The following is a 27,354-nucleotide window of genomic DNA, read 5'->3' as shown; positions in this document are numbered from 1 at the left end:
TGTCCAATTGGGTGGCTGTATATGTATGGGCCACATGTGTGGCAGGCTCTGAATGGGTGTTCCTCTGTTTCTGTTTTAATCTTTGCTTCTCTATTCCCTGCCAAGGATATTCTTGTTCCCCTTTCAAAGAAGGAGTGAAGATTTCACATTTTGATCACCCGTATTGAGTTTCAAGTGTTCTAGGCATCTAGGGTAATTCAAGCATTTGGGCTAATAGCCACTTATCAATGAGTGCATACCATGTGTGTTTTTCTGTGATTGGGTTATCTCACTCAGGATGATATTTTCCAGTTCCAACCATTTGCCTACGAATTTCATAAAGTCATTGTGTTTGATAGCTGAGTAATATTCCATTGTGTAGATGTACCACACTTTCTGTATCCATTCCTCTGTTGAAGGGCATCTGGGTTCTTTCCAGCTTCTGGCTATTATAAATAAGGCTGCTATGAACATAGTGGAGCACGTGTCTTTTTTATCTGTTGCGGCATCTTTTGGGTATATGCCCAAGAGAGGTATAGCTGGATCCTCAGGCAGTTCAATGTCCAATTTTCTGAGGAACCTCCATACTGATTTCCAGAATGGTTGTACCAGTCTGCAATCCCACCAACAATGGAGGAGTGTTCCTCTTTCTCCACATCCTTGCCAGCATTTGCTGTCACCTGAGTTTTTGATCTTAGCCATTCTCACTGGTGTGAGGTGAAATCTCAGGGTTGTTTTGATTTGCATTTCCCTTATGACTAAAGATGTTGAACATTTCTTTAGGTGTTTCTCAGCCATTCAGCGTTCCTCAGCTGTGAATTCTTTGTTTAGCTCTGAACCCCATTTTTTTAATAGGGTTATTTGTCTCCCTGCGGTCTAACTTCTTGAGTTCTTTGTATATTTTGGATATAAGGCCTCTATCTGTTGTAGGATTGGTAAAGATCTTTTCCCAATCTGTTGGTTGCCGTTTTTTCCTAACCACAGTGTCCTTTGCCTTACAGAAGCTTTGCAGTTTTATGAGATCCCATTTGTCGATTCTTGATCTTAGAGCATAAGCCATTGGTGTTTTGTTCAGGAAATTTTTTCCAGTGCCCATGTGTTCCAGATGCTTCCCTAGTTTTTCTTCTATTAGTTTGAGTGTGTCTGGTTTGATGTGGAGGTCCTTGATCCACTTGGACTTAAGCTTTGTACAGGGTGATAAGCATGGATCGATCTGCATTCTTCTACATGTTGCCCTCCAGTTGAACCAGCACCATTTGCTGAAAATGCTATCTTTTTTCCATTGGATGGTTTCGGCTCCTTTGTCAAAAATCAAGTGCCGATAGGTGTGTGGGTTCATTTCTGGGTCTTCAATTCTGTTCCATTGGTCTATCTGTTTGTCTCTGTACCAATACCATGCAGTTTTTATCACTATTGCTCTGTAATACTGCTTGAGTTCAGGGATAGTGATTCCCCCTGAAGTCCTTTTATTGTTGAGGATAGTTTTAGCTATCCTGGGTTTTTTGTTATTCCAGATGAATTTGCAAATTGTTCTGTCTAACTCTTTGAAGAAATGGATTGGTATTTTGATGGGGATTGCATTGAATCTGTAGATCACTTTTGGTAAAATGGCCATTTTTACTATATTAGTCCTGCCAATCCATGAGCATGGGAGACCTTTCCATCTTCTGAGGTCTTCTTCAATTTCTTTCTTCAGGTTCTTGAAGTTCTTATTGTACAGATCTTTTACTTGCTTGTTTAAAGTCACACTGAGGTACTTTATATTATTTGGGTCTATTATGAAGGGTGTCGTTTCCCTAATTTCTTTCTCGGCTTGTTTCTCTTTTGTGTAGAGGAAGGCTACTGATTTATTTCAGTTAATTTTATACCCAGCCACTATGCTGAAGTTGTCTATCAGCTTCAGTAGTTCTCTGGTGGAACTTTTGGGATCACTTAAATATACTATCATATCATCTGCAAATAGTGATATTTTGACTTCTTCTTTTCCGATCTCTATCCCCTTGACCTCCTTTTGTTTTCTGATAGCTCTGATATTTTGACTTCTTCTTTTCCGATCTGTATCCCCTTGACCTCCTTTTGTTTTCTGATAGCTCTGGCTAGAACTTCAAGAACTATATTGAATAAGTAGGGAGAGAGTGGGCAACCTTGTCTAGTCCCTGATTTTAGTGGGACTGCTTCAAGTTTCTCTCCATTTAGTTTAATGTTAGCAACTGGTTTGCTGTATATGGCTTTTACTATGTTTAGGTATGGGCCTTGAATTCCTATTCTTTCCAGGACTTTTATCATGAAAGGGTGTGGAATTTTGTCAAATGCTTTCTCAGCATCTAATGAAATGATCATGTGCTTTTGTTCTTTCAGTTTGTTTATATAATGGATCACGTTGAAAAAATCATGGTGGTTGAAAGTTCCACCAGAGAACTACTGAAGCTGATAGACAACTTCAGCATAGTGGCTGGGTATAAAATTAACTGAAATAAATCAGTTTTCTGTATATTAAACCATCCCTGCATGCCTGGGATGAAGCCGACTTGATCATGATGGGTGATTGTTTTGATGTGCTCTTGGATTCGGTTTGCCAGAATTTTATTGAGTAATTTTACGTCGATATTCATAAGGGAAATTGGTCTGAAGTTCTCTTTCGTTGTTGGGTCTTTGTGTGGTTTAAGTATAAGAGTAATTGTGGCTTCATAGAAGGAATTTGGTAGTGCTCCATCTGTTTCAATTTTGTGGAATAGTTTGGATAATATTGGTACGAGTTCTTCTATGAAGGTCTGATAGAATTCTGCACTAAACTCGTCTGGATCTGGGCTCTTTTTGGTTGGGAGACCTTTAATGACTGCTTCTATTTCCTTAGGAGTTATGGGGTTGTTTAACTGGTTTATCTGTTCCTGATTTAACTTCGGTACCTGGTATCTGTCTAGGAAATTGTCCATATCCTGCAGATTTTCAAGTTTTGTTGAATATAAGCTTTTATAGTAAGATCTGATGATTTTTTGAATTTCCTCTGAATCTGTAGTTATGTCTCCCTTTTCATTTATGATTTTGTTAATTTGGACACACTCTCTGTATCCTCTCGTTAGTCTGGCTAAGGGTTTATCTATCTTGTTGATTTTCTCAAAGAACCAACTTTCGGTACTGTTGATCCTTTCTATGGTCCTTTTTGTTTCTACTTGGTTGATTTCAGCTCTGAGTTTGATTATTTCCTGCTTTCTACTTCTCCTGGGTGTATTTGCTTCTTTGTGTTCTAGAGCTTTTAGGTGTGATGTCAAGCTGGTGACATATGCTCTTTCCTGTTTCTTTCCGCAGGCACTCAGAGGTATGAGTTTTCCTCTTAGCACAGCTTTCATTGTGTCCCATAAGTTTGGGTATGTTGTACCTTCATTTGCATTAAATTCTAAGAAGTCTTTAATATCTTTCTTTATTTCTTCCTTGACCAGGTTATCGTTGAGTAGAGCATTGTTCAACTTCCACGTATATGTGGGCATTCTTCCCTTTTTGTTATTGAAGACCAGCTTTCGGCCGTGATGGTCTGATAGCTCGCATGGGATGATTTCTATCTTTCTGTACCTGTTGAGGCCCGTTTTTTGACCAATTATATGGTCAGTTTTGGAGAAAGTACCATGAGGAGCTGAGAAGAAGGTATATACTTTTCCTTTAGGATAGAATGTTCTATAAATATCTGTTAAGTCCATTTGGTTCGTGACTTCTCTTAGTCTGTCTTCGTCTCTGTTTAATTTCTGTTTCCATGATCTGTCCATTGATGGGAGTGGGGTGTTGAAATCTCCTACTATTATTGTGTGAGGTGCAATGTGTGTTTTGAGCTTTAGTAAGGTTTCTTTTACGTATGTAGGTGCCCTTGTATTTGGGGCATAGATATTTAGGATTGATAGTTCATCTTGGTGGATTTTTCCTTTGATGAACATGAAGTGTCATTCCTTATCTTTTTTGATGACTTTTAGTTGAAAATTGATTTTATTTGATATTAGAATGGCTACTCCAGCGTGCTTCTTCTGACCATTTGCTCGGCAAGTTGTTTTCCAGCCTTTCACTCTGAGGTAGTGTCTGTCTTTGTCTCTGAGGTGTGTTTCTTGTAGGCAGCAGAATGCAGGGTCCTTGTTGCATATCCAGTTTGTTAATCTATGTCTTTTTATTGGGGAGATGAGTCCATTGATGTTGAGAGATATTAAGGAATAGTGATTATTGCTTCCTGTTATATTCATATTTGGATCTGAGGTTATGTTTGTGTGCTTCTTCTTCTCTTTGTTTTGTTGCCAAGGCGATTAGTTTCTTGCTTCTTTTAGGGTGTAGCTTGCCTCCTTATGTTGGGTTTTACCATTAATTATCATTTTTAGTGCTGGATTTGTAGAAAGATATTGTTTAAATTTGGTTTTGTCATGGAATATCTTGGTTTCTCCATCTATGTTTTGCTGGATACAGTAACCTAGGCTGCCATTTGTGTTCTCTTAGGGTCTGTATGACATCTGTCCAGGATTTTCAGGCTTTCATAGTTTCTGGAGAAAAGTCTGGTGTGATTCTGATAGGTCTGCCTTTATATGTTACTTGACCTTTTTCCCTTACTGCTTTTAATATTCTTTCTTTATTTTGTGCGTTTGGTGTTTTGACTATTATGTGACGGGAGGAGTTTCTTTTCTGGTCCAATCTATTTGGAGTTCTGTAGGCTTCTTGTATGCTTATGGGTATCTCCTTCTTTAGGTTAGGGAAGTTTTCTTCTATGATTTTGTTGAAGATATTTACTGGTCCTTTAAGTTGGGAGTCTTCACTCTCTTCTACAACTATTATCCTTAGGTTTGATCTTCTCATTGAGTCCTGGATTTCCTGTATGTTTTGGACCAGTAGCTTTTTCTGCTTTACATTATCTTTGACAGTTGAGTCAATGATTTCTATGGAATCTTCTGCTCCTGAGATTCTCTCTTCCATCTCTTGTATTCTGTTGGTGAAGCTTGTATCTACAGCTCCTTGTCTCTTCTTTTGGTTTTCTATATCCGGGGTTGTTTACATGTGTTCTTTCTTGATTGCTTCTATTTCCATTTTTAATTCCTTCAACTGTTTAATTGTGTTTTCCTGGAATTCTTTCAGGGATTTTTGTGATTCCTCTCTGTAGGCTTCTACTTGTTTATTTATGTTTTCCTGTGTTTCTCTAAGGGAGTTCTTCACATCTTTCTTGAAGTCCTCCAGCGTCATGATCAAATATGATTTTGAAACTAGATCTTGCTTTTCTGGCGTGTTTGGATATTCAGTGTTTGCTTTGGTGGAAGAATTGTGCTCCGATGATGCCATGTAGTCTTGGTTTCTGTTCCTTGGGTTCGTGCGCTTGCCTCTCACCATCAAATTATCTCTGGTGTTACTTTGTTCTGCTATTTTTGACAGTGGCTAGACTGTCCTATCATCCTGTGTTTCAGGGGTGTTGTAGACCTGTTTTCCTGTTTTCTTTCAGTCAGTTATGGGAACAGAGTGTTCTGATTTCGGACGTGTAGTTTTTCCTATCTACAGGTCTTTAGCTGTTCCTGTGGGCCTGTGTCCTGAGTTCACTAGGCAGGTCGTTTGGAGTAGGAAGGTTTGTCTTACCTGTGGTGCTGAGGCTCAAGTTTGCTTGTGGGGTGCTGCCTACGAGCTCTTTGTGGGGGTAGCAACTAGGAAGTTCTGTGCTGCCCTTTCCAGGAGCTTCCGTGCACCAGGGTTCCAGATGGCGTTTGGTGTTTTCCTCTGGAATCAGTAATGTGTGCAGAGTGCAGTCTCTTCTGGTTTCCCAGGCTTGTCTGCCTCTCTGAAAGTTTAGCTCTCCCTCCCACAGGATTTGGGTGTAGAGAACTGTTTATCTGGTCGGTCCCTTCAGGTTCTGGGGGTGTCTCAGTCGCACTTGACCCGCTGCTGCTGTGCCCTTATCCAAGGGAACCCAGAGGTCATATACAGTTTCCTCTTGGGCCAGGGATGTGGGCAGGGTTGGGCAATGTTGGTGGTCTCTTCTGCTCTGAAGTCTCAGGAGTGCCTACCTGTCCAGGCGGTGAAGTCTCTCCCCCACGGGGTTTGGGAGCAGCCGCATTAACATTTTCTTATTTTTGCATATAACAGGTTTGTCAGAAGTTTTTAGGAGCCAACTTGAACTGTTCTTTAGCAGACACCCTCATGAAGGTCTCTTTCCTTATGTATGTTGTATGTATGTATGTATGTATGTATGTATGTATGTATGTATGTATGTTGTAATGTATGATCATGATCACAGTAGTAATCTGGGGATCTGAGCTGAGATGACTCTTCAGATAAGATCATGTGTATTTCTGTTAGATATACTGGTGTTTCTGGTACTGGGGTCATCTTATGCTGATTTGTAAGAGCTTATAGTCCAGGGTAAGAATAGGGAATTAATCTTTAAAACCTTTGACAGATGACACAAGACTACCCAGAAGTTGCCTACAGTCTTCTTTACCACCTACAATGTATACTATATTGGTAAATTTCCTTCTGTTGTTTGAATTCACTGAGAAGCTGGCTTCAGAAGTTGGGTTACTCCATACGCACTTCAACACCAAATATATTTTTCTAAGTGTACTCCAAGATCCCTTATCTGGGGAGAGACTACTCCATGAACTCTGTGACAAGGAGGGAAGAGAAGAGCAAAATAGCCCAAGTAAAAAACTAGTTACTGAGAACATCTGGAAGGTGAACTCTTTTGTAAAGGTGTTACTTTGTTTAGCCCATTGGGAAAGAGATACTAGAAGATCAGCTCTTGGAAACCTTAGCCATAGAGAGAAACCTCAGTGTGAAACTCCAGCTGATGCTTAAACTTCCTCAGTTTCTTGAAAATGGTGTGAGCACAGGATCTCCTGATGTTATCTCTTTCCTACCTGTCCTTTACTTGGAGGAATATTCTGATCAGCCTGGGTATTTTATGAGTAAATTGACTGGCTATCCCAGTGGAGATTCATCAGTAGTTTTTGCTAGATGTTTGTGAGTCCTCCCTTTGTAATATTATCTTTCTACTGTGATTTGTTCCTTGACCTGGAAGCCTTGCCCAGGGACACTCTATGCTCTGCCTGAGAATCTCTGTGCTGGGAACAACAAGTGTCAGATTCAAGAGGGCTTGTCCAGGCAATTTCTGCTTGAGGACCTGATTTGTTGTTTGTTATCTCTCTCTCTCTCTCTCTCTCTCTCTCTCTCTCTCTCTCTCTCTCTCTCTCTCCACCCTTCCATTTGCCTGCTGCTTTCTATTTGTTCATTTTCTCTGGCTTGTTTTATATACTTAATAACCTCACTCATTCAAAACTGAAAATATACCCATTGAAGACGGTTCTCAGTACCACAGAGCTCAACTCCTCCACCTACATATACATGGAAGATGATGACCCATGATACCTATGCTCTCTCCTCATTCTCTTATCTCCTTGTGTTCATGTTCTGTTTCAATCCCTGTGCAAACATTAAAGCTAATGTTGCTGAATTATCCAGGGGATCAAATACCACTGCACAGGTCCATGATAATTATGCTTTTCTTAATTTTATTTCAGTTTTATTTTTTTGTAACTTGGGAATTTCCTCAGCTTATTTGATCTCAGATAATATCAAGAGGTATTCCTCAGTGATTTCATAATAGCTGGTCTCAGTAATGCCAGGAATAGAATTGGCACTCGTCACCCACCTTTACGGACAATACAAGTCATTTGATTGTAGGAACTCCACCAATATTTCTGCTATCTATAAATACTTTAGTCCTTTCAAAACAATCCTTAAAGCTTAAATTATGTGATGGTTTTATTTATATTGATGCATTGCCTGCTTGTATGATCATGACCCATGTGCAAGCAGTACCCATACAAACCAGAAGAGGGCATCATATCCCCTAGTACTGAAGTTACAGACAGTTGTGAGCTAGTATCTGAACCTTTGTCCTCTGGAAGAACAGTCAATACACTTAAGCACTGAGCCCATTTCTCTAGTCCCTTTTTATCTTTCTTTCACTATTTCCATTTAAAAAAGAAAAAGATTATTCTTAGAAAAGCCATTGACTCATCCTTGAATTTCAGCTCCACTCACTGCACGATTACTGTACCCTTGGCATACTCCTTGGTATACCTATGGTATACTCCTACCATGGTCCAACACCCTCAATGTGTCAGGAACACAATAGACAAGACACTGGGACACATGACATAATCCTAGAAAGAGTGAAAGCAGCCTGGAGGCTTCTGAGGCTCCATCCAAGCCTCCTCTGCAGCTCCACTGGGATTTACCCTTTGAACATCAGTCCTTTGCACTTGATCTGCTCAGTCTTCTTTGTGCTCCACTCCATAAGCCCTCCTATAGCCTACAGCCTATGGTTCCCGTTCCCCACTCCCAGTCTGCTTCACTGAAGAATACATGATCCCCAGTACCTCAGTCTGCCCTCGGCCTTCACATCACATTTGAAAGCCTCTGGGGAACCACTCTACTAAATCTAGCATGGTGTTTGACTTTACTGCACAGTATGAGGTCTCAGAGGTACAGCGTACTGCTAAGGAAGCTATACTCACTCAGGCTGTGAAGGCCTGAGGCTCTGGGCTCCCTGCTCCAGTCCCGATAGGAACTGCTACTGTCTTACCTTACAGTTGTTTGTCCAGAAAGACGGTGGCAGCAGCTGAGTGGGAAGATGGGTCCTTAGTATCCTTGGAGCTGGCATCGCATTGGCTTTGTCCACACCTGTAACACAATTCAGGAGATGATTGCACAGTATGCTCAGCACATGAGAATATCCACTCCAGGTGCTGCTCAGGGAATCCAGCATCCACACAGGGATTCTCGTATTTTTGCCTTGGGGATTGGGGGTGGTGGAAGAAGGATTATTGGTTTTGCTTTCGTGTTTGTAGGCTTACATAGCTTAAGACCTGGATGCTCCCTTCGAGTGAATTTACTGTCAGTTTGTAGAAAATGGGATGGAGGCTTCGATAAGTATGTGTTATTAAGAAAATCCAAACAGGACTGTTCCTCAGCACACACACACACCACAGGCACAGCCTGTACTTTCTATAAAGGAAATAGCGACCCAGCACTAGGAACGTATATGTCCTTGTCTAAAATCTATAGACTAAGAGATTCACTTGGTTCTCAAATTATAGGAGGAAGAAAGACTCTATTCTTCCTTCTTTAAGAAAATTTAGATGCCCAAACTACCAGACCCAAGGAGAACAGAAAGCCACTAATGACAACACATCCCACACCTGTGTAGCATGTTCAACTTCAATAGATGTGTCCCACACACATCACTGGAGTTGTACATTCCTACCTTGAGATTATTCCTCCTCCTCCTCCTTCTCTTCCTTCTCCCCTTTCCTCTTCCTCCTCCTCCTTTTCTTTCTCTATAGGAATTAGTCAGCCTGAGTTCATGAAACCCCCCAATTCCTCTGAGACCTATAAGAATGGACTTCCCATATTTTACCATGTTGCTTGGATTCTCATCAGTGCTCTTTCATGCTGCTATCTGTATGACCATGGGGTTAACAATTCTCCTAACAAGACTTACATCTCTAAGGAAACTCCTCTTAGTGTCCCTCTCAACACCCAAACATGAAGTCTCTTATTGGAACCTCAAGGAATTCACTCTCTCATTTTGAGGATAATGACCTGGAAGCCAAGAATAACCAAATTTGTCCTATTGAGCCAGAGCTGATAAGAAACAGTGAGCAGACTCTTTTCACCTCCCTTCCAGCCATATCAAAAACTTCTCTCTGGTTATGTGCAGTGATGTTTCTTCTATTACATCCTTTCTGATACATGATTTGTAATTTCTGCACTTCTATTTACAAACCTTGTAGGGACTTTCTCTGTGAATCATTGAGTTAAAATGGGGTAAGATGAAATAAAGATATTGCAGACTGTCCCTAAGGTCTTTCCTTTAATCTAGCAATCAGGCTATTCAAATAATGGCAGTGGAGAAGTTAGAGAATTAGTCCTGCATTGCTCCAAAGATTGCATGAAATCATTCTGTTAGGTGGCACATTTGAATCTGGACTGTGATCCACAGAAAATGGTAAAGATTCTCTTATATGAATAATCTGAAAACCTGTCAAACAAGGAGCAGAGATACTTTTAAAAAACTAGAATTGTGACTGATAATAAGTGGCATTTAACTATAAACATACAGCGGGAGGGCATGCTGTAAACTTGCGTTCCACCTTACTTCTATGATATGAGGTCTGGAAGGTGACAAGGTATAATGCTTACTTTCCATTGTCAACTTGACTGGACTATGAACTGTATCTCTGGGTGTGTATATCCATAATACGGTTTCCAGAAAGGTTCACCCACAGATTGGCAGCCCAATGGGAAATTAAACTAAATAGAAAAAGGTGAGCAAAACATTAGCATCTGTCTGTGCTCCTAACTATAGACTCAATGTGATGAGCTTCATGACAGATTTATAATGTGTCCTGAAATTTGAGCTTAAAAGCCCTAAAATGCTGTAAGCAAAGCTTCACAGACAATTCTGGGGAAATTTTGGAAGAGCACAGTGCCAAAAAAAGAGTAGAGTGTGGAGGCCCACTCATGAGGTCGCAGAACTGCTCTATGGAGAGATGGGCTGGAGGTTATTATGTTATATTTTGGTGAAGAGTCTGGCCACACACTGCTCTTGAACTAAGAATTTGATAAAGTTGATTTCACAACAATAAGGGATTATGTTTAGCAAGGAAGTCTCAAGACTAGAAACTATGTATGAAAAGAAAAATGTTCAGTTAAAGTTACGTGAAAAATAGCTTTTCAATTGAACAAAGTAATTGCCTCCTCGTGTGTGTGTGTGTGTGTGTGTGTGTGTGCATATGTATGTATGTACATGTGTATGTGTGTGTATTTATATGCATGCATATGTGTGTGCATGTGTGTATGTGTGTGTATGTGTGCACATGTTTATATGTGTATGTGTGTATATGTGTGTGTGCATGCATGTGTTTGTGTTTCTGTTTGTGTGTATGTGTGTGTGTGCGTGTGTGTGTGTGTTTTGAATCATAAGACACTGTCCAGCAACCACTTGGTTATGAAAGTAAAGTACTGAATGCAGATGGCTGTGAGCTGCTGATGAGTAGATTTCTGTTCCTTCCTCTATTCTGCAGTTACACATGACCAGAGCAAAGGTATAATGAGAACATTAGGCAGAATTTTGCCTTCATATGCATCTATCTTCCTTGCTGATTCACATTTGGTAGAAATACAGAAAAGAAATGGATCTGGAAAGGGTGGCATATACATTTAACCCAACACTCAGGAGGCAGAAGCAGGAGAATCTCAGTGAGTTCAAAGCCGGACTAATATACAGCATGATGCTGTTCCAAATGGCAAATAGGGGGAGGGAGAGAGACAGGATAGGAAAGAAAAAGAGAAGATGAAGGGACAAGGACAGAGATTAGACAGAAGAGGAACATATATGGAATCAGGGTCTCTTACCTGAAGGCTGGGGTGGCCGAGCCCACTCAATAAAAGGGTGTCGGTGTTGAATGATGGTTCTCTGGCACTTCTCTACATCCCCATTCTGCTCAATCATGTTGACAATTTCTTGAATCCATGTTGTCCCTGGGAAGACCATAAAGATTGAGTTAGAAGATTATTCTTCAAATATACTAATGAAGGGGTGTGGATGCAGATGTTGGCTTTACCTTCTGTTCTAACCAGGATCTTGTTAGCTATAGAAGAAATACTTTGGATCTCTGGGAAAGGTAAAAAAGTAGAGACAAATCTCACCTCTTCCCAAGAAAAATGAATGGTACAAGAGACTAAGCTTCAAGATCCCAGGGATAAGACATGTGAAGTAGCACCCATTGTGGGACAAAAAGAGCCAGCTTCTAACTGTAGGTAGTTCTAAATTAGGTGAGGAGTTCAGATAGCTCAGAGGATGAGGCTGGGGCTACTACTCTACCAGGTTACCTGATTTAGGGTAAGTACAGATGAGGAGGTCATCTGGCTTCGCCTTGAAGGTCTGAATCTGACTCCAGTTGTCAACAGTTGAATCCCGCAGTGGGATCCCTGCGACCTCTTTCAGTTTTGTCTGTCTGCTCAATTCTGGGGCCAGGGCCATGATGTCTCAGGGAAGAAGGTTTAGTTCCTGTGAGAAAAGATCAGAATGGAATTCTTTTCTCTTTCTCTTTTTTTTTTATTAACTTGAGTATTATTTACAGTTCCAGTCTTATTCCCTTTCCTGGTTTACGGGCCAACATAAGGGATTATGTTTAGCAAGGAAACTCCCCCTCCCCTTTTTTATGGGTGTTCCCCTCCCCATCCTCCCCCCATTGCCGCCCTCCCCCCAACAATCTAGTTCACTGGGGTTCAATCTTAGCAGGACCCAGGGCTTCCCCTTACACTGGTGATCTTACTAGGATATTCAATGCTACCTATGAGGTCAGAGTCCAGGGTCAGTCCATATATAGACTTTAGGTAGTGGCTTAGTCCCTAGAAGCTCTGGTTGCTTGGCATTGTTGTTCATATGGGGTCTCGAGCCCCTTCAGGCTCTTCCAGTTCTTTCTCTGATTCCTTCAACGGGGGTTCTGTTCTCAGTTCAGTAGTTTGCTGCTGGCATTCGCCTCTGTATTTGCTGTATTCTGGCTGTGTCTCTCAGGAGAGATCTACATCCGGCTACTCCAGCTTGCTTCTTCTGACCATTTGCTTGGCAAGTTGTTTTGAGCCTTTCACTCTGAGGTGGTGTCTGTGTTTTTCTCGGAGGTGTGTTTCCTGTAGGCAGTAGAATGCAGGGTCCTCGTTGTGTATCCAGTTTGTTAATCTATGTCTTTTTATTGGGGAGTTGAGGCCATTGATGTTGAGAGATATTAAGGAATAGTGATTATTGCTTCCTGTTACATTCATATTTGGATGTGAGGTTATGTTGTTGTGCTTTTCTTCTCTTTGTTTTGTTGCCAAGACGATTAGTTTCTTGCTTCTTCTAGGGTGTAGCTTGCCTCCTTATGTTGGGCTTTACCATTTATTACCCTTTATAGTGCTGGATTTGTATAAAGATATTGTTTAAATTTGGTTTTGTCATGGAATATCTTGGTTTCTCCATCTATGTTAATTGAGAGTTTTGCAGGATACAGTAACCTGGGCTGGCATTTGTGTTTTCTTAGGTTCTGTATGACATCTGTTCAGGATCTTCTGGCTTTCATAGTTTCTAGCGAAAAGTCTGGTGTGATTCTGATAGGTCTGCCTTTATATGTTACTTGACCTTTTCCCCTTACTGCTTTTAATATTCTTTCTTTATTTTGTGCGTTTGGTGTTTTGACTATTATGTGACGGGAGGTGTTTCTTTTCTGGTCCAATCTATTTGGAGTTCTGTAGGCTTCTTTTATGCCTATGGGTATCTCTTTTTTTTAGGTTAGGGAAGATTTCTTCTATGATTTTGTTGAAGATATTTACTGTTCCTTTGAGCTGGGAGTCTTCACTCTCTTCTATACCTATTATCCTTAGATTTTATCTTCTCATTGAGTCCTGGATTCCCTGTATGTTTTGGACCAGTAGCTTTTTCCGCTTTACATTATCTTTGACAGTTGAGTCGATGATTTCTATGGAATCTTCTGCTCCTGAGATTCTCTCTTCTATCTCTTTTATTCTGTTGGTGAAGCTTGTATCTACGGCTCCTTGTCTCTTCTTTTGGTTTTCTATATCTGGGGATGTTTCTATGTGTTCTTTCTTGTTTGCTTCTATTTCCATTTTTAATTCCTTCAACTGTTTGATTGTGTTTTCCTGGAATTCTTTCAGGGATTTTTGTGATTCCTCTCTTAGGCTTCTACTTGTTTATTTATGTTTTCCTGTGTTTCTCTAAGGGAGTTCTTCACGTCTTTCTTGAAGTCCTCCAGCTTCATGATCAAATATGATTTTGAAACTAGATCTTGCTTTTCTGGTGTGTTTGCATATTCTGTGTTTGTTTTGGTGGGAAATTGGGCTCTGATGATGACATGTATTCTTCGTTTCTATTGCTTGGATTCCTGCGCTTGCCTCTCGCCATCAGATTATCTCTAGTGTTACTTTGTTCTGCTATTTCTGACAGTGGCTAGACTGTCCTATAAACCTGTGTATCAGGAGTGCTGTAGACCTGTTTTCCTTTTTTTCTTTCAGCCAGTTATGGGAACAGAGTGTTCTGATTTCGGACGTGTAGTTTTTCCTATCTACAGGTCTTCAGCTATTCCTGTGCCCTGTGTCTTGAGTCCACCAGGCACGTCGCTTGGAGCAGGAAGGTTTGTCTTACCTGTGGTCCTGAGGCTCAAGTTTGCTCATGGGGTGTTGCTTATGAGCTCTCCGGGGGGACAGCAACCAGGATTATCTGCACAGCCCTTTCCGGGAGCTTCCATGCACCAGGGTTCCAGATGGCGTTTGTTTTTTCCTCTGGAATTAGTAATGTGAGCAGAGTGTAGTCTCCTCAGGTTTCCCAGGCGTGTCTGCCTTTCTGAAGATTTAGCTCTCCCTCCCATGAGATTTGGGTGCGGAGAACTGTTTATCTGGTCGGTCCCTTCAGGTTCTGGTGGTGTCTCAGAGGCAGGGGACCTGCTGCTCCTGTGCGCTTATTTCCAGGAACCCAGAGGCCGTATACAGTTTTCTCTTGTGCCAGGGATATGGGCAGGTGTGCGCACTGTTGGTGGTTTCTTCTGCTCTGCAGTCTCAGGAGTGCCCACCTGTCCAGGCGGTGAGCTCTCGCTCCCATGGGGTTTGGGAGCAGTGAGCTGGTGGGGGCCCAGAATGGAATTCTTAAAGTACTGTGATAAAGCATACACAACATGAAAATGACTCTTAAGTATCATAAGTGGATTGCTCAGTGGCATTAATAATATTCCTGCTGTTCTATGTCTACCATCACCTTCCATCTCCTGAAAACATTTTACTTTTCTAGATGGAAGCTAGGAGCCCACTACTGCTAAATCACAGTGCCAGGCTACCACTATTTTCCTTTTTATCTCCTTAAACTCTAGATGCTTTAGAGTAAGTTCATTTTGTCTTCTTGTGAATAGCTATTTTACTTAGTTGAATATTCTTAAGGATCGGCTGTATTGTGGCATGCCATCAGATTTTCTTCCCAATTAATGCTAACTTTTATTGCATGCCTGCTTGTAGTGTGGTTTGTTTATCCATTTCCTTGTCCACGGGAACTTGGAGTGCCTCCTTTCAACTATTGTACTATAAACAATGCACAAATACCTAAGCTTCTACATTCATATTTTTGGGTTCATAACTCAATGCAGATATGCAAAATAGTATGTTCTCATTTTTGAGAAATTGTCATAGAACTTTCCTACAGTGGCTGTATCATTTAAGAAGTCTACCAGTAGTATATAGTACTCTCGAATCACTGACATGTATCTCCCTTAAATCTCCATCCCAATAGATTTGTTTTGCTTTTCCTTCATGACTAATAATGAATATCTTCTCATGTACTTACAGTCTACTTTATGTCTTTTTTTCAGAGAGAGACACATTGTTCCACTGTTTGTGGTTGGTTGCTATACCTAGAAACTTACAAATATATGAATAGGAGGGATGAATGATCTTCTAATACTCAAGAGTAAGTGGCTATTGTAGTTTCAAAGCACATCTACCACTGCTGCTCAGAGGCATAGCAAGGTAATGTTCAGTGACTGCTACAGTAGTGAGTACCACTATTATATTTATTATAAGCAACTCGTTTTTAGTTCTTATATAATTTGAAGCCTAGAACATTAGAGGGAAAGAATATTTATGGAAAGTGTAACCGCGAATAATTGCTAGTAATTGTGTAAAGAAAACTACAGTGAATGAGAGAAACAAAAACTGTCCAGGCTGGCCAGACCAAATATCAGGATGACAGGTTCCCAGAGAAAGTTGAGTTCTCTGGAATGGATGCAGTGCTTTTAGAAAATGAAGACCCGGTTTTACTTGAAAACATTTCCAATATAAGCAGCAGCTATAGTTGTAGTATAGCAGAGAGGGTGTACTTCCCATAAAACTCTGAGATGTGATATAGTCAGCTTCAGCAGAGGAAGATAGAGTATTGCCATCTCCCCTTCCTTTCTTTTCTTTTAAGGTAAGAGTAGATAGGGTCTCTGCATATCCCAGGATTGCCCATAGCTCCCTCTGTAGCCTTGAATGTACAATCCTCCTGCTCCAGTCTCCTTGGTTCTGAAGTGGCAAGTGTAAGCTCACTCACTTAGTTTGGAGCACTGACATTTCTAACATACCTTCCATGTTAGGTCCTTCCCTTTTAATTCACATCACAGGTTTAGCATAAGTAATAATCATTCCTCTAAATATAAGAAGGCTTACAAGATTCTAAATCAATGGTTTGATAAAGACCTCAGCTAGTATCTGTCTACTAATCTCATAAAACTTCTTTAAAAATTGCTTCTAAGTTACAAGTGTGCGTGAAATTTAAGATGTTCATGCAATAAGTCCATATTCACAAAGAAAACTAATACAGAAATTGTTATTACTTAATGTATTTTTGTCCTTTTCTTTTTTTTTTCTTTGAGCCTGTAGAAATAGAGTTTTAAAAAGGTTACTCATTGTCAGAGTCAAGATGTGCAGTGCCGGACGTGCCTGAGGGAGAGCCAGAGATAGGACTTGCCAAACCAGCTACCAGTTCCAAGGACACTGATCATCCGTAGCCACCCCCTCCCCTTCCTTCACTCCCCTGAAGTGAGTCATCTTCCTGAGTGAGATGAGCCACCCTACCCGAGCTGCTGAGCTGCTAGATAGCATGTACTCCTTGCTGTTGTAATTTCGAGCCGAAAGTAAGTGTGCACCATTTGAAATGACCAATCATGTGTAACCACGCAAATGTCCCTAACCTCCCCTATATAAACCCCCGAGTTTGGAAGCTCGGGGTCGATTCCTCTGTCTCCTGTGTGAGATACGTATCGACCCAGGATCCCGCTAATAGGGATCTCGTTATAAAAGCTACCTCTTGCTGTTACATCAAGACCGGCTACTCGTGATTCCTGGTGGCACCCCACCCCATGATTGGAGCGAGAGACGAGGCTCCCCGTTCAGGGGTACGCTCTTTCAAGCCAATTGTTAAGATATAATTGCCCACCTAAACATACAAATCCCAGTACCATCCATCCCTTAGGAACATTAGTAACAACCTGTAAATACACAGAGCGAGATCTTTACATCAGTGTCCATTGTCCTGCCAGCGAGTCTCTCTCTCTCGCTCTCTTCTCCTTTCTGTTCCAGTCTCCTCCTCTTCCTTCAAACTTCTCTCCCACCCATCCTTCCTTCTCCTCCAATGACAGGCCTCCTTCTATCCTGTACCTACCCCTCACCTGTATTTTACAAATTCAATGGGGAGAAGTTTCTAGTGAAGTCACCTGATTCCTGAGTACGTGACTAGGCAGCTGTCCTTGGGGCAGTGGAGTTAGCATCAAAATACAGATAACTCCAGGGCAAACCAGAACATTTCCCCCTTTTTGTCCAGTTAAAAAGCCTTTTCACTTATATATAAATTGAGTACAATTATTACCATTCTAAAATTTATAAAGCATATGATATACTCAACACCCAGTCCATCACTTTTTTAGTTAAACAGAACATTTAGTTATCCATTCCAGCTTAAGAAAGGCTTAAAATGTATATTATATCTTGGCTAGCTTGTATACTATCTGATAACTATCCAATAAAATATGTATTTTCAGAGTTAAACAGCCTGATAGGCTATGAGACTGTAATCAGTCTTCAACCCTGCCAGAAATCTTTGAATGACCAAATATCTATTAAGATAGGAAGCCTAACATGGCTTCCAGAACTACGAGGTTGTAGAGACAAATCTCCACTAGCACATTCCCCTATTAGCAACATGTGAGTGCAAGTCTGCAAGTCTACAGTGTCCTTTTCAAATATAAATTTTGGTATTCAGTATAACAGTTCCCAAACACATTCTCATTTTGAACTCCAGTAGAACTTTGGTGGTGGATATGGGAGTCCTCAAAGTATATTGATGACGCAGTTCCCTCTACCAGCTCATAGACAAAAGGGAATAGATTTCAAGGCCTTTAGAAGCTGAGAGTAAATTGGAGGCAGCAGCCTCAGTCCTTCACCTGCACAACAGAACAGAAGGCTGATGTTCAGCAGATGAACTGAGGAGGGATGTTTTCCCCAAGCCTCTTGGTGTGCAGACCTTCATTTCACCTAGCTGTTGTAATCTGCTCAAACTTCTGACCAAAAACAGTTAAAACAATCAGTAGGGTATGATGGCAAGCAATATGAGGGAAGCTAGCAGAAAGAGTGTGACTTTGAGGCCAGTCTAGGTTACAGTAATACTGTTTCAAAGCACTAAACCTGTGAGTCTGGAATGCCATGCAACCAAGGGAGCCATCCAGAGCAAGAGTAAGGTTGATGTGTCGAAGCCTTGAAAATCTCATCCTGATATCAGCAGGAGTAGGACTGTTTTCCTCCTTGCTCTGGGTGTGCATTCCCTGTGCACATAAACCCTATGATCCCCATTTTTGCCACCCTTGAGGTAGTCATGCAAAATTACAGATTATCCTTCCTCTTTCCCTGTAAGGATATGTTCAGGAATCAAATAGTCCTCCACAGGTAAATGAACATTCCAAACATATGAACACCAGCCAGTAATATACCCTCAGTATGAAAACTCCTACCTACTCACCGAGGTATATATAGCCCTTAATAAGCCCAATAAGAGAGAGCTATTTCACTGAAAACCATCACTAAAGAAGGCTATTTATCCCTTTGCATTCACTCCAACTGACACCCTGTGAAATCCACCTACCAGAATAAACTTTGTTCTTTTCAGTCCTGCTCAGTGCACAATGGTACCTGGATACCTCAAGGGCAGAAGCAGACCTAGGCTGGCACAAAACAAAATAAGAATAAAGGAAAAAGTTTGAGTTAATTAATTCATCCTTTGTTTTCCTAAACAAAATTGCAAGTATGCTTCTGCCTCTGCCTATGCCTCTGCCTCTGCCTCTGCCTCTGCCTCTGCCTCTGCCTCTGCCTCTGCCTCTGCCTCTGCCTCTGCCTCTGCCACTGCCTCTGCCTCTGCCTCTGCCTCTGCCTCTGCCTCTGCCTCTGCCTCTGCCTCTGCCTCTGCCTCCAAAATGCTGCGATTCCAGATACGTACTACCACATCTTGTTGCATCATTTTAAACTGCTCAATTTGTGAGCAAGTGCAAACTATTTGCATAAACTAATATTGCAAAAGCATTGGTGGATATGATGGACTGAACTGTGTGCCTCCACATTCACATGTTGAGCTCTAATCTTCTTACTTTAAAATGTGTCAGTTTGAGACAGGGCCCTGAAGATGTCATTAAGTTGAGATGAGGCTCCAATTCTATCATACTAGGGTTCTTCTTAGAAGAGATTTAGACATACAGAGAAATACCAAGGGATGTACACAGGGAACAACATGTGTGGACATAGTAAAAGAAGGCCCCCTGCAAACAGAGGAAAAGGCCTTGAGAAAACATACTGACAGACACCTTGATCTGGGACTTTTTTGTAGGATTTTTTTTTAAAACTGAGCAGAATAGCATGATCAGTTAAAGCTCAGAGACCTGCTGTTTCATTGAACATTGGAAAATAAAGAAAATTATTCATTTGTCTTAGTGTTTCTTTGTTACTTGACCAAACAAGTAACTGAATTTAAATAAGTTTAAAATTATGACCTTGAGGTAAGGACTGAAAATCTTCAGTTGACAGAGACCAGCTCATTAATAGAGTCTCTGTGGTATAAAGGTAGATTTGAGGGCTGAGTGAGGCCATGGAAGTATGTACAGTGAGTCAGGTGGGGGCTGATGTGTAGTTCTGTAGTAAAGGTTTGCCCAGTGTGCACCATGCCCAGCTTGACAATGTTGGGGAGGAATAGAGGTTTCTGAATGCCTTATCTTACAGTGATACAAAAGCCACAGACACCCAGCTGAAATCAGATTCTCAAGTTTGAATGTGTTCCCAGAATTGGAGTTGATGTGTGCACAAACCTCACTTCTGCTGCTGAGCAGAAGCAGAGATCACAGGGGAAGAACTGAAAGCAGCTTCCTGTGCTACTGAGCACCAGTGCCTCGCAGACTGGGTACATCAAATACTGAGAATGACACTTTCTACTTCTGATAACCTCATAGAAGGTCAAGGAGCACACAGGTAGAAATACACCTGCCATCTGACAGCCCACAGCATGCAGGCTAGAAGAGAAAAAGAGTGCTTCCTTGGGCTTCTACTTATAGGTGGTCTCAGCTGTGGTCACTGCTATTTTTAGAGTAAGGCAGATAGACACACAGACTTTCCCAGGCAGGCTCCTTTTCGTCCTCTGAGGCCAGGTCCCTGTGGCCTCCTTTGTGAAACAATCTCTAGTCTTTTCCATAGAGTTAACCTTTCATCTTGTTTTCTGAGACAGGTCCTCACACTGTCCTCCAGACACGATTTGAAATCATAACTGTCCTCCACCCTGAGCTGCAAGAGGATCTAAATTTACATGAGAACTTTCCAGATGTTATGCCACAGTGCTATGGTTACTTGCTTATATAAGTAACTTCCCTAAGCAGGAGACCTGGTCCAGTTCCTTTTATAGGCCTAGCTTGAATGGTGTCCACAGACTTAGACGAAAGAGGGTCCAGTGTGGTGAAGAAATAGTCATAGCCAGAGCAGTGTAGATGGCTGACAGGAGGGGAGTCTTTGTGAGGGAAAAGTACAGGATGCACAAAGAGATGGTATTGTGGAAAGGTGTCTGCATGAATTTCTAAGTTGAACACAGCCAATGTTAGCTTCAGATTTTTTTATTATTATTTTTCTTAGGTTTCCTAAGACTTAGGATCTTTCTGACTTGAGTTACACCACTTACACATTAGCACCTGTATGTCTGAGAACTAAGAACATACACCAACAAGTTATGCCAAATGTTTTAGATAAGCTGTGTTCTTACCTTCAAACTCTAGTTGTCAGCAATCTAAAAGCTGGACTGCCCAGTGTTCGGTGAGTATAAAGGTACATTTAGAGGAAGGAAGAAAGTATGTCTGGTATATGGCAAGCACAGAGGCTCAAATTCTACTATGCCAAATGTACCCAACCTTTAGCAATCAATCTCAAATGCTCTGCAATCAACGAGATCAGCTAGAGCTTTAATCAACAGAGTCAGGACTACAAGAAACAAACTTTGGCATCTGGCCAATGAGGAAGTAAGTCTCACTGTTTAGTGATCACTGGTCTATAAATCTCCACTACCTTAAGTACTTTCAGACTCAAGGCTGTTTAGAGAAATGCACAGAGGCAAACACACTGCTCCTCCCTCTCTAAGACCACCTGGTTCCCCACTATGTGCAGGCCCTGGCTTTGTTGCAAAGTTTCCATGCTACTTGGTCTTCTTCCTCTCTACTCTGATAGAGTTTAAACTGGGAAAAACAAGAGTATAGCCATGCTTATGTTCAAAACGAAAAATAACTCAAAAGCTGACACATTCAGCCTTTTGCTCAAAGCACCCTGTGCCTAGATGAGTGCAGCCCTTATAAAGTTACTCAAACCCGGCACATGAGGCTTACATACATGACCTCATTTACCTTTTAAGACTCGTGATGCTACGGTGTGCCAAACTAAAAAAATTATTAACCACCAGGATTCACTAAGTAAACTAATTCCCAATCTCCCCTTGACTGTGATAAAAAGAAGCTTAAAACCTGAGTGAGTTTAAAAAGACATTTCAAAACACGAGTCTAAAGAATCTTTGTTTTTCTTCTACCACAAGAGCTAGTCTTAGTTACTTGGGTCCTGTTCTGTTGGCAAGTAAACAGACTTGGGTTCAGTAATGGAGAAACTAAAATACTGGCTACATGGTCTCAGGTACCCAGTGGGACCTTCTTAGAGATTTCTGTTCTATATCTATAAAATGTGAGTCATGCTAATTACCTCCAATCAGTACTGTTAGATTAAAAACTTGGAACCAGGGCTCTGAGGTTGGAGTGGGTGGGTAGGAGAGGGAGCATGCTCATAGAAGCAGGGGGAGGAGGTATGGGAGAGAGGGAAAGGGGATAACCTTTGGAATGTAAATACATAAAATATCCAAGAAAAATAAAATTTAAAAAGAAATAGAGAGAGAAAGACAGACCCAACACAGACTAAATAGTTACAAATGCTGGCTTTTTCCCTTTCTTTCCAGAATATATTCATTGATACACACATATGAAGAAAGGACAGAACAAAAGTCTGGATGAAGAAACTATGTATATATTTATTTATACTCACATCATCCCATGATATATATATATATATATATATATATATATATATATATACATATATATATATACACATACATACATACTTGCATGAAGAAGGCAAATTATGTTCCTTGATGTTGTTCTTGGCTACCTCAGATCAAACTGAGCTTACTAGATATCTTCTGGCAACTTCCAAACTTGCTTTAGCCAGGAAATTAAAGCTTAACTCATCTTTTGATACTGTAATTCCTCCATGGCTGATATGTCTTCTACCACCTCCTTTCTAAAAGAGGTTTTCTTTGTTGACTCGCAAGTCGCAATTGCCCTGTAGCAGAAGTCCCTGTGTCCTAGTAACTGTGTGGAGATGTCCTACACTGCATGCAACTATTTTCACACTCAAAGTGTCACTTTAGACTCTTTATCCCATATCAGAGTGATATCATTAATTGAACAGCTATGTATTGAGGGTGAATGTAAAGGAGATAAATCAATAGGTTCTAACAACCTGGCATATGTATTTAGTGAGCATTGATTACAACTGATTCCTTCATGGTCACAGTGATGAACTAAACTGACACTCACCCCTCCAACAGCTCTATTTACTTCCTCTACCACACAACAAACTGTGGGCCACCAACCAGACGCCAATAAATGAGAGAACAGAAATGGTATACAGCTTTCGACAGTTGAAACAAGCTGCTAGAATCCAGGGGAAAAGATGGTAAAAGTCCTCAAATATTCAGTCACTCCTGACAGCCCATTGATCAAGTAAGGGGCCTCTAGAAAAGAAAATCTGTAAATATTTATAACCATAACTGCACTAAACACAATTTCATAAAACAAATACTGTCTATTAGATCTAAATCTACAGATTAATCACCACAATGACATTGGATGACTTTAGTACCCAATTATCAAAAACTGAGAGGTTGTCCAGACTCAAACTAAACAGACAAACATTGGAACTGAATGAAATCATAACGCAAAAGGACAAAATATATCTTATAGCACATCTACCTAAACATTAAAATTATACTTTCTCCTCAACAAGACAAAGAAATCTCTCCAATATTCACCATATATTAGAACAAAAAGCAACTTTCAACAAACACAGGAAAATTGAAATAACTTCCTGCATTCTATCTGAACACAATGAAATATTACAGCTTTGAATGCTTAATGAAAAACTAATCGAGACATCAGTAATCAATAACGTAATGATACATCCAAAAGACTTGAGCAAACCAAACCCCAAACCAGTAGATGAAAAGAGGTCAAAAGTTAATGAAATGGAAGCAAAAAAGTTTCCAAAGAATCCATTAAATTAAAAGTTATATTTGAATATATTTTGGCAAACTCTATGTTAATCTAAGAAAAGTAAAAAAACTCACAAATAGAAAGCCCTGAATGAAAGCCTAAGTGCATGTGTGTTTTTACAGACCCAAATAATAAAATGAGAAATGAAAAAGGAAATATTATAACATATAAATGTAATTAAGAAAATTATAAGAACCTATTTTAAAAGTCTCTTTTCCACTAATCTGAAATGTCTGAAAGAAACAGAAAATTTCTAGAAACACTTGACATATCAAAATTAAACCAATAAAAAACAAGTGAGCTAAACAGATCCATAAATTAGTGATGAGACTGAAGAAAATAATAAAAATAATATATGTCCCAAATAACCAGTGCCAAAGATCAGATGGACTCACTGCAGAATTTTAGCACAAGTTCAGAGAAGAACTATCCAATTGCTATGGAAACGACTCCACAAAATAGAAAAAGAGTGTATGAGCCAGCAGATATAGAGGACAGCTATAAAATGTTGACTTCTGTAAATGAAACAGCTGGTGCAAGAATCAGAGCTGATGTGGTTACCTGTATAACACCTGTACAAGATCATCAAGCCAATTAATTACCCTGTAGTAGAAAGTCCTGTGTCCTGGTGTCTCTTTGGGGATGTCATACACTGCATGCAACTATTTCACACTTGAAATGGCTTACAAGAATTGGTAAATCCAATCACAGGACCCATGCCCTCTTCTGGCTTCTGTGGACACAGGTAAAGCACTCAAACATAAAAGAAAATTACTCTAAACAACTTCTTTTAAAGAAAAATAACATTTTTCTTGTTAGCCAACATCATTTGAACTTTGCCCTTGTCAATTGAAGAGCCAACAATCCCATTCATCTTTCAAAATGTGTAATCTATTTTCTTACATTTTCGGTTGTTAGCCTAGCCTTTAATGGCTGAGCCATCTCTTCAGCCTAACAGCATATTTTCTATTCAGTGTTTAATGGCATTTCATTTAAAGGACTAAGTAAAGTCAGTGCTATATGCTATCTTTAATTACTTACAGTTAGTGTTTAAGCACAAGCAGTATGGGTCTGTAAGATGTTAAGCAGAACAGATGCACCGTCTTCCTTTTCTGACAGTCTCTTCTGAAGATCCTCCTTCAGACTAGTAAATTCCCTGATCCAAGGTTAACTGGCAGCACAGGAATCCACCCACTTTGACCCCATCCTGGAGACACAAGAACATCTTGGCATGAATGCTGTGGCTTTCTTCAGGAAATCACTCCTCAGTGTTGCCATATTGTATTATGATTAGTAAGTTTACTTTTGATAGTATTGGCCACATATATGTTTTAAATCAGGGTTGGACTTTTGTCCTCTAGAGGAAAGAGCATGCAGGCTGAATTAATTCTCAATGTGGGAGGAAAGTGACAGAAACATTCTTCTTGAGGGCCTCTGTTCAAGGGAAGGAGAACAGTGCACTACACTTATGTCTTTTGAGACTTTAGGGGGATATTGGTGATGTCTAGTAGCTTCTGGAAACATGTTCTAGTTAGAAAGCCAAAAGGTTCTATGAACAGGCAATAGGAGGCTTTGAATTCTATAAAAAGATGGAAAGAAATACTGATATTGTTCTAGTAACTAGTGATGATGGCCATTTACTCATTAAATATTGGTTGATTACTAGGAACTGTATCAGACATGGAGGAGTGTGCAAAGAAAGAAGTGTTAAAAATCTTAAGATTTTTAAAACTTGGTACTGCATGTGTTGTTACTGCTCTCAAAATCTTAAGAGAAATGGCCCAAAACTCCTGGGTTGAGTATATAGCCCTATCTCCTGCTTCTGTAAAAGACAGTGGAATTCTGGAGACAGGTAAGATAAAAGAATGTGCAATAGGACAATGTGCTCCCTTGGTTCTGTCCATTCAGATGCACTTACTGGCTGGTAAACATGGTTATCCTGAAAACCTTCAGTGGTGGTTTTTAGTTCTACATAGCAGGGTTTTAGTTTGATTTCTCTTCCTATTACAAAATAGCCTAGACTAGGTAATTTATCAAGAAGTGAAGAATAGAGAACCTTGTGCCCTCTGAGGCAGAGGTATCACACAGAGAAGAACAGGAAATATTCTAGTTCTTACCTTATGTATTCTCACCCAATCCTATTTACTTTTCAAGGACCCTTCTAAATAGGATTCATGCATGAATGTGGGATGATTGTTTCTAGCACATGGTTTTTGTGGTACACTTTAAACTTAATAATAAAGACCAGATGTATATCTTTTGCAGCAGCATATGAAAAATATGTTATGATTTACTGATCAATCATATGGTAACTTTGCAAAGTTGTCTATTTACTGTGAAATCAGTCACATCACACTAAGTAGTTAGGCATGACTGTATTCAAATAAAACATTATTTACAAATAGAGATAGTGAACTGTTTTTTCCCCATTCTAGTATACAGAATAAAGAGGAAAGTCCTGTACTAGAAACAACACCCCATCCCTTCAGTAAATATTTCCTTACCCAAACCTTGGAATCTCTGTGACTCTTTTCCCTGTTACATTCTCCTTCAGCCATCATCTGAAGGCCTTGGTTTTACTGTCTTTTCCCTACTTTCTTTTCCTTTTGTGGACAAAGATCATTTAGCTGAGGCTATGTAGTTTAGCCTGGCCTTGAACTCCTCCTATGCTTCCACTTCCTAAAAGCTGGAAGTGTGTTCTACCACATTTTCATTACTGATTTTTTTATAAAAACGTCATTTGGGTGTAGTTTGGACATCATATAAATAATGCATTTAAATTGTACCATTTAATTAGCCTAAGAACTTTCCTGCTAAATATACTGTCATTGTTTCCCACAGATTTGGTATGTCATATTTTCATTCAGTTCTAAAGCTTTTTTACTTCCTTCTTGGATTCTGTTTTGAACCAGTTTTTATACATGAGATTGTATAATTTTTGATATATCTATTGTTGATATCCATATTTAATACATGGTAGTCTGATGGCATAGGCATAATGTTTTGTGCATTGTATAAAGATTAGCCTTGTATTATTCAAATGTTGATTTCTCTGCTCCCATAACTTCTTGTAATCCAGACATGGCGTTGTAATGCTTATTCCAATATCTCCTGTCTCGCTGTTATATACATTTTGCTCCCCATTTATTCTCTGATTTGTCAATGAAAACTGATCAGCCAATGGCTGAGCAGGGGAGAGAACAGGGGTGGACTTCCGATTCCAGTGAGTGGAAAGGAGTAAATAAAGGGGTTAAAGAAACGTCAACACAAAGAGAGAGTCCGAGAGATACCTAGAAAAGTGCACAGAGCAGAGAGAGCCAAATCAATACTAAAATGCAAGTATCTTGGGAATCTTCCCTGAGAGGTAGCCAGATTAGCTTAGAGGATTAGATTGATTAATAACTACTCAGATATTGTTCTGTAAAGCTTATCAAATAAACCTTATAGTCTCTGTCTCATGTATTTGGAAGATAACCAAGATAAACAAGAAACTGTTAATTATAAAATTGCATTAACAAGATGAGATGTCAGATGTTATTTCAATTTTCTATGTTCATGAAGACTTACTTTTTCTCCTAGTACTGTGTTTAGTTTTGGAGAAAATGTCATTAACTGCCAAAATAAAATTTAATGTTTAATGATTGGGTAAAACATTTTAAGAGTCCCATTAGCTCCATTCAATGTATGATGTAATTAACTCCAGAGTTTTTCTGTTTAGCTTTTGTCAGGGTGACCTGCTTATTGGTTAGAAGTAGGTCCTGAAGTCACTATACCTGTGTGATGCTCGACATATAATTTTGGATAGAGTAGTGTTTGTAGTATGAAAGGGGGTGCCCTTACATTTGGTACAGAAATGTTTAAAACTGTAACATCCTGTTGGTAGTTTTTTCCTTCAATG

The 27,354-nt window shown here is 40.0% G+C and overlaps 1 protein-coding gene across 26 annotated transcripts in view; it reads right to left on the bottom strand.

Moving 5' to 3' along the window:
* LOC148003314 (sulfotransferase 1C2A-like) overlaps window positions 1-24,752 on the bottom strand; it is a 30,095-nt gene extending 5,343 nt beyond the window's left edge. For 2 of the 26 annotated variants that reach the window (XM_087567978.1, XM_087567990.1), the window contains exons 1-5: window positions 20,852-20,989; window positions 18,704-18,782; window positions 11,884-12,061; window positions 11,407-11,532; window positions 8,573-8,670 (exon numbers count right to left, since the gene is read on the bottom strand). In XM_087567978.1, the coding sequence (XP_087424104.1) occupies window positions 8,573-8,670; window positions 11,407-11,532; window positions 11,884-12,034 (375 nt within the window). In that variant the 5' untranslated portion in view covers window positions 12,035-12,061; window positions 18,704-18,782; window positions 20,852-20,989. Of the gene's footprint in view, window positions 1-8,572; window positions 8,671-11,406; window positions 11,533-11,883; window positions 12,062-14,191; window positions 14,697-18,703; window positions 18,783-20,851; window positions 20,990-22,721; window positions 22,933-24,058; window positions 24,210-24,497 lie in introns of those variants that run through there. The other 24 variants (XM_087567971.1, XM_087567982.1, XM_087567985.1 and 21 more) reach the window with 24 other exon arrangements.
* Between the last annotated feature and the right edge of the window lie 2,602 nt (window positions 24,753-27,354).

Source organism: Rattus norvegicus, chromosome 9 (assembly GCF_021556685.1).
Source record: "Rattus norvegicus strain SHRSP/BbbUtx chromosome 9, alternate assembly SHRSP_T2T, whole genome shotgun sequence".
NCBI lineage: Eukaryota > Metazoa > Chordata > Mammalia > Rodentia > Muridae > Rattus > Rattus norvegicus.
The sequence above is the reverse complement of the archived record's forward strand: the minus strand, read 5'-3'. Positions and strand labels throughout refer to the sequence as shown.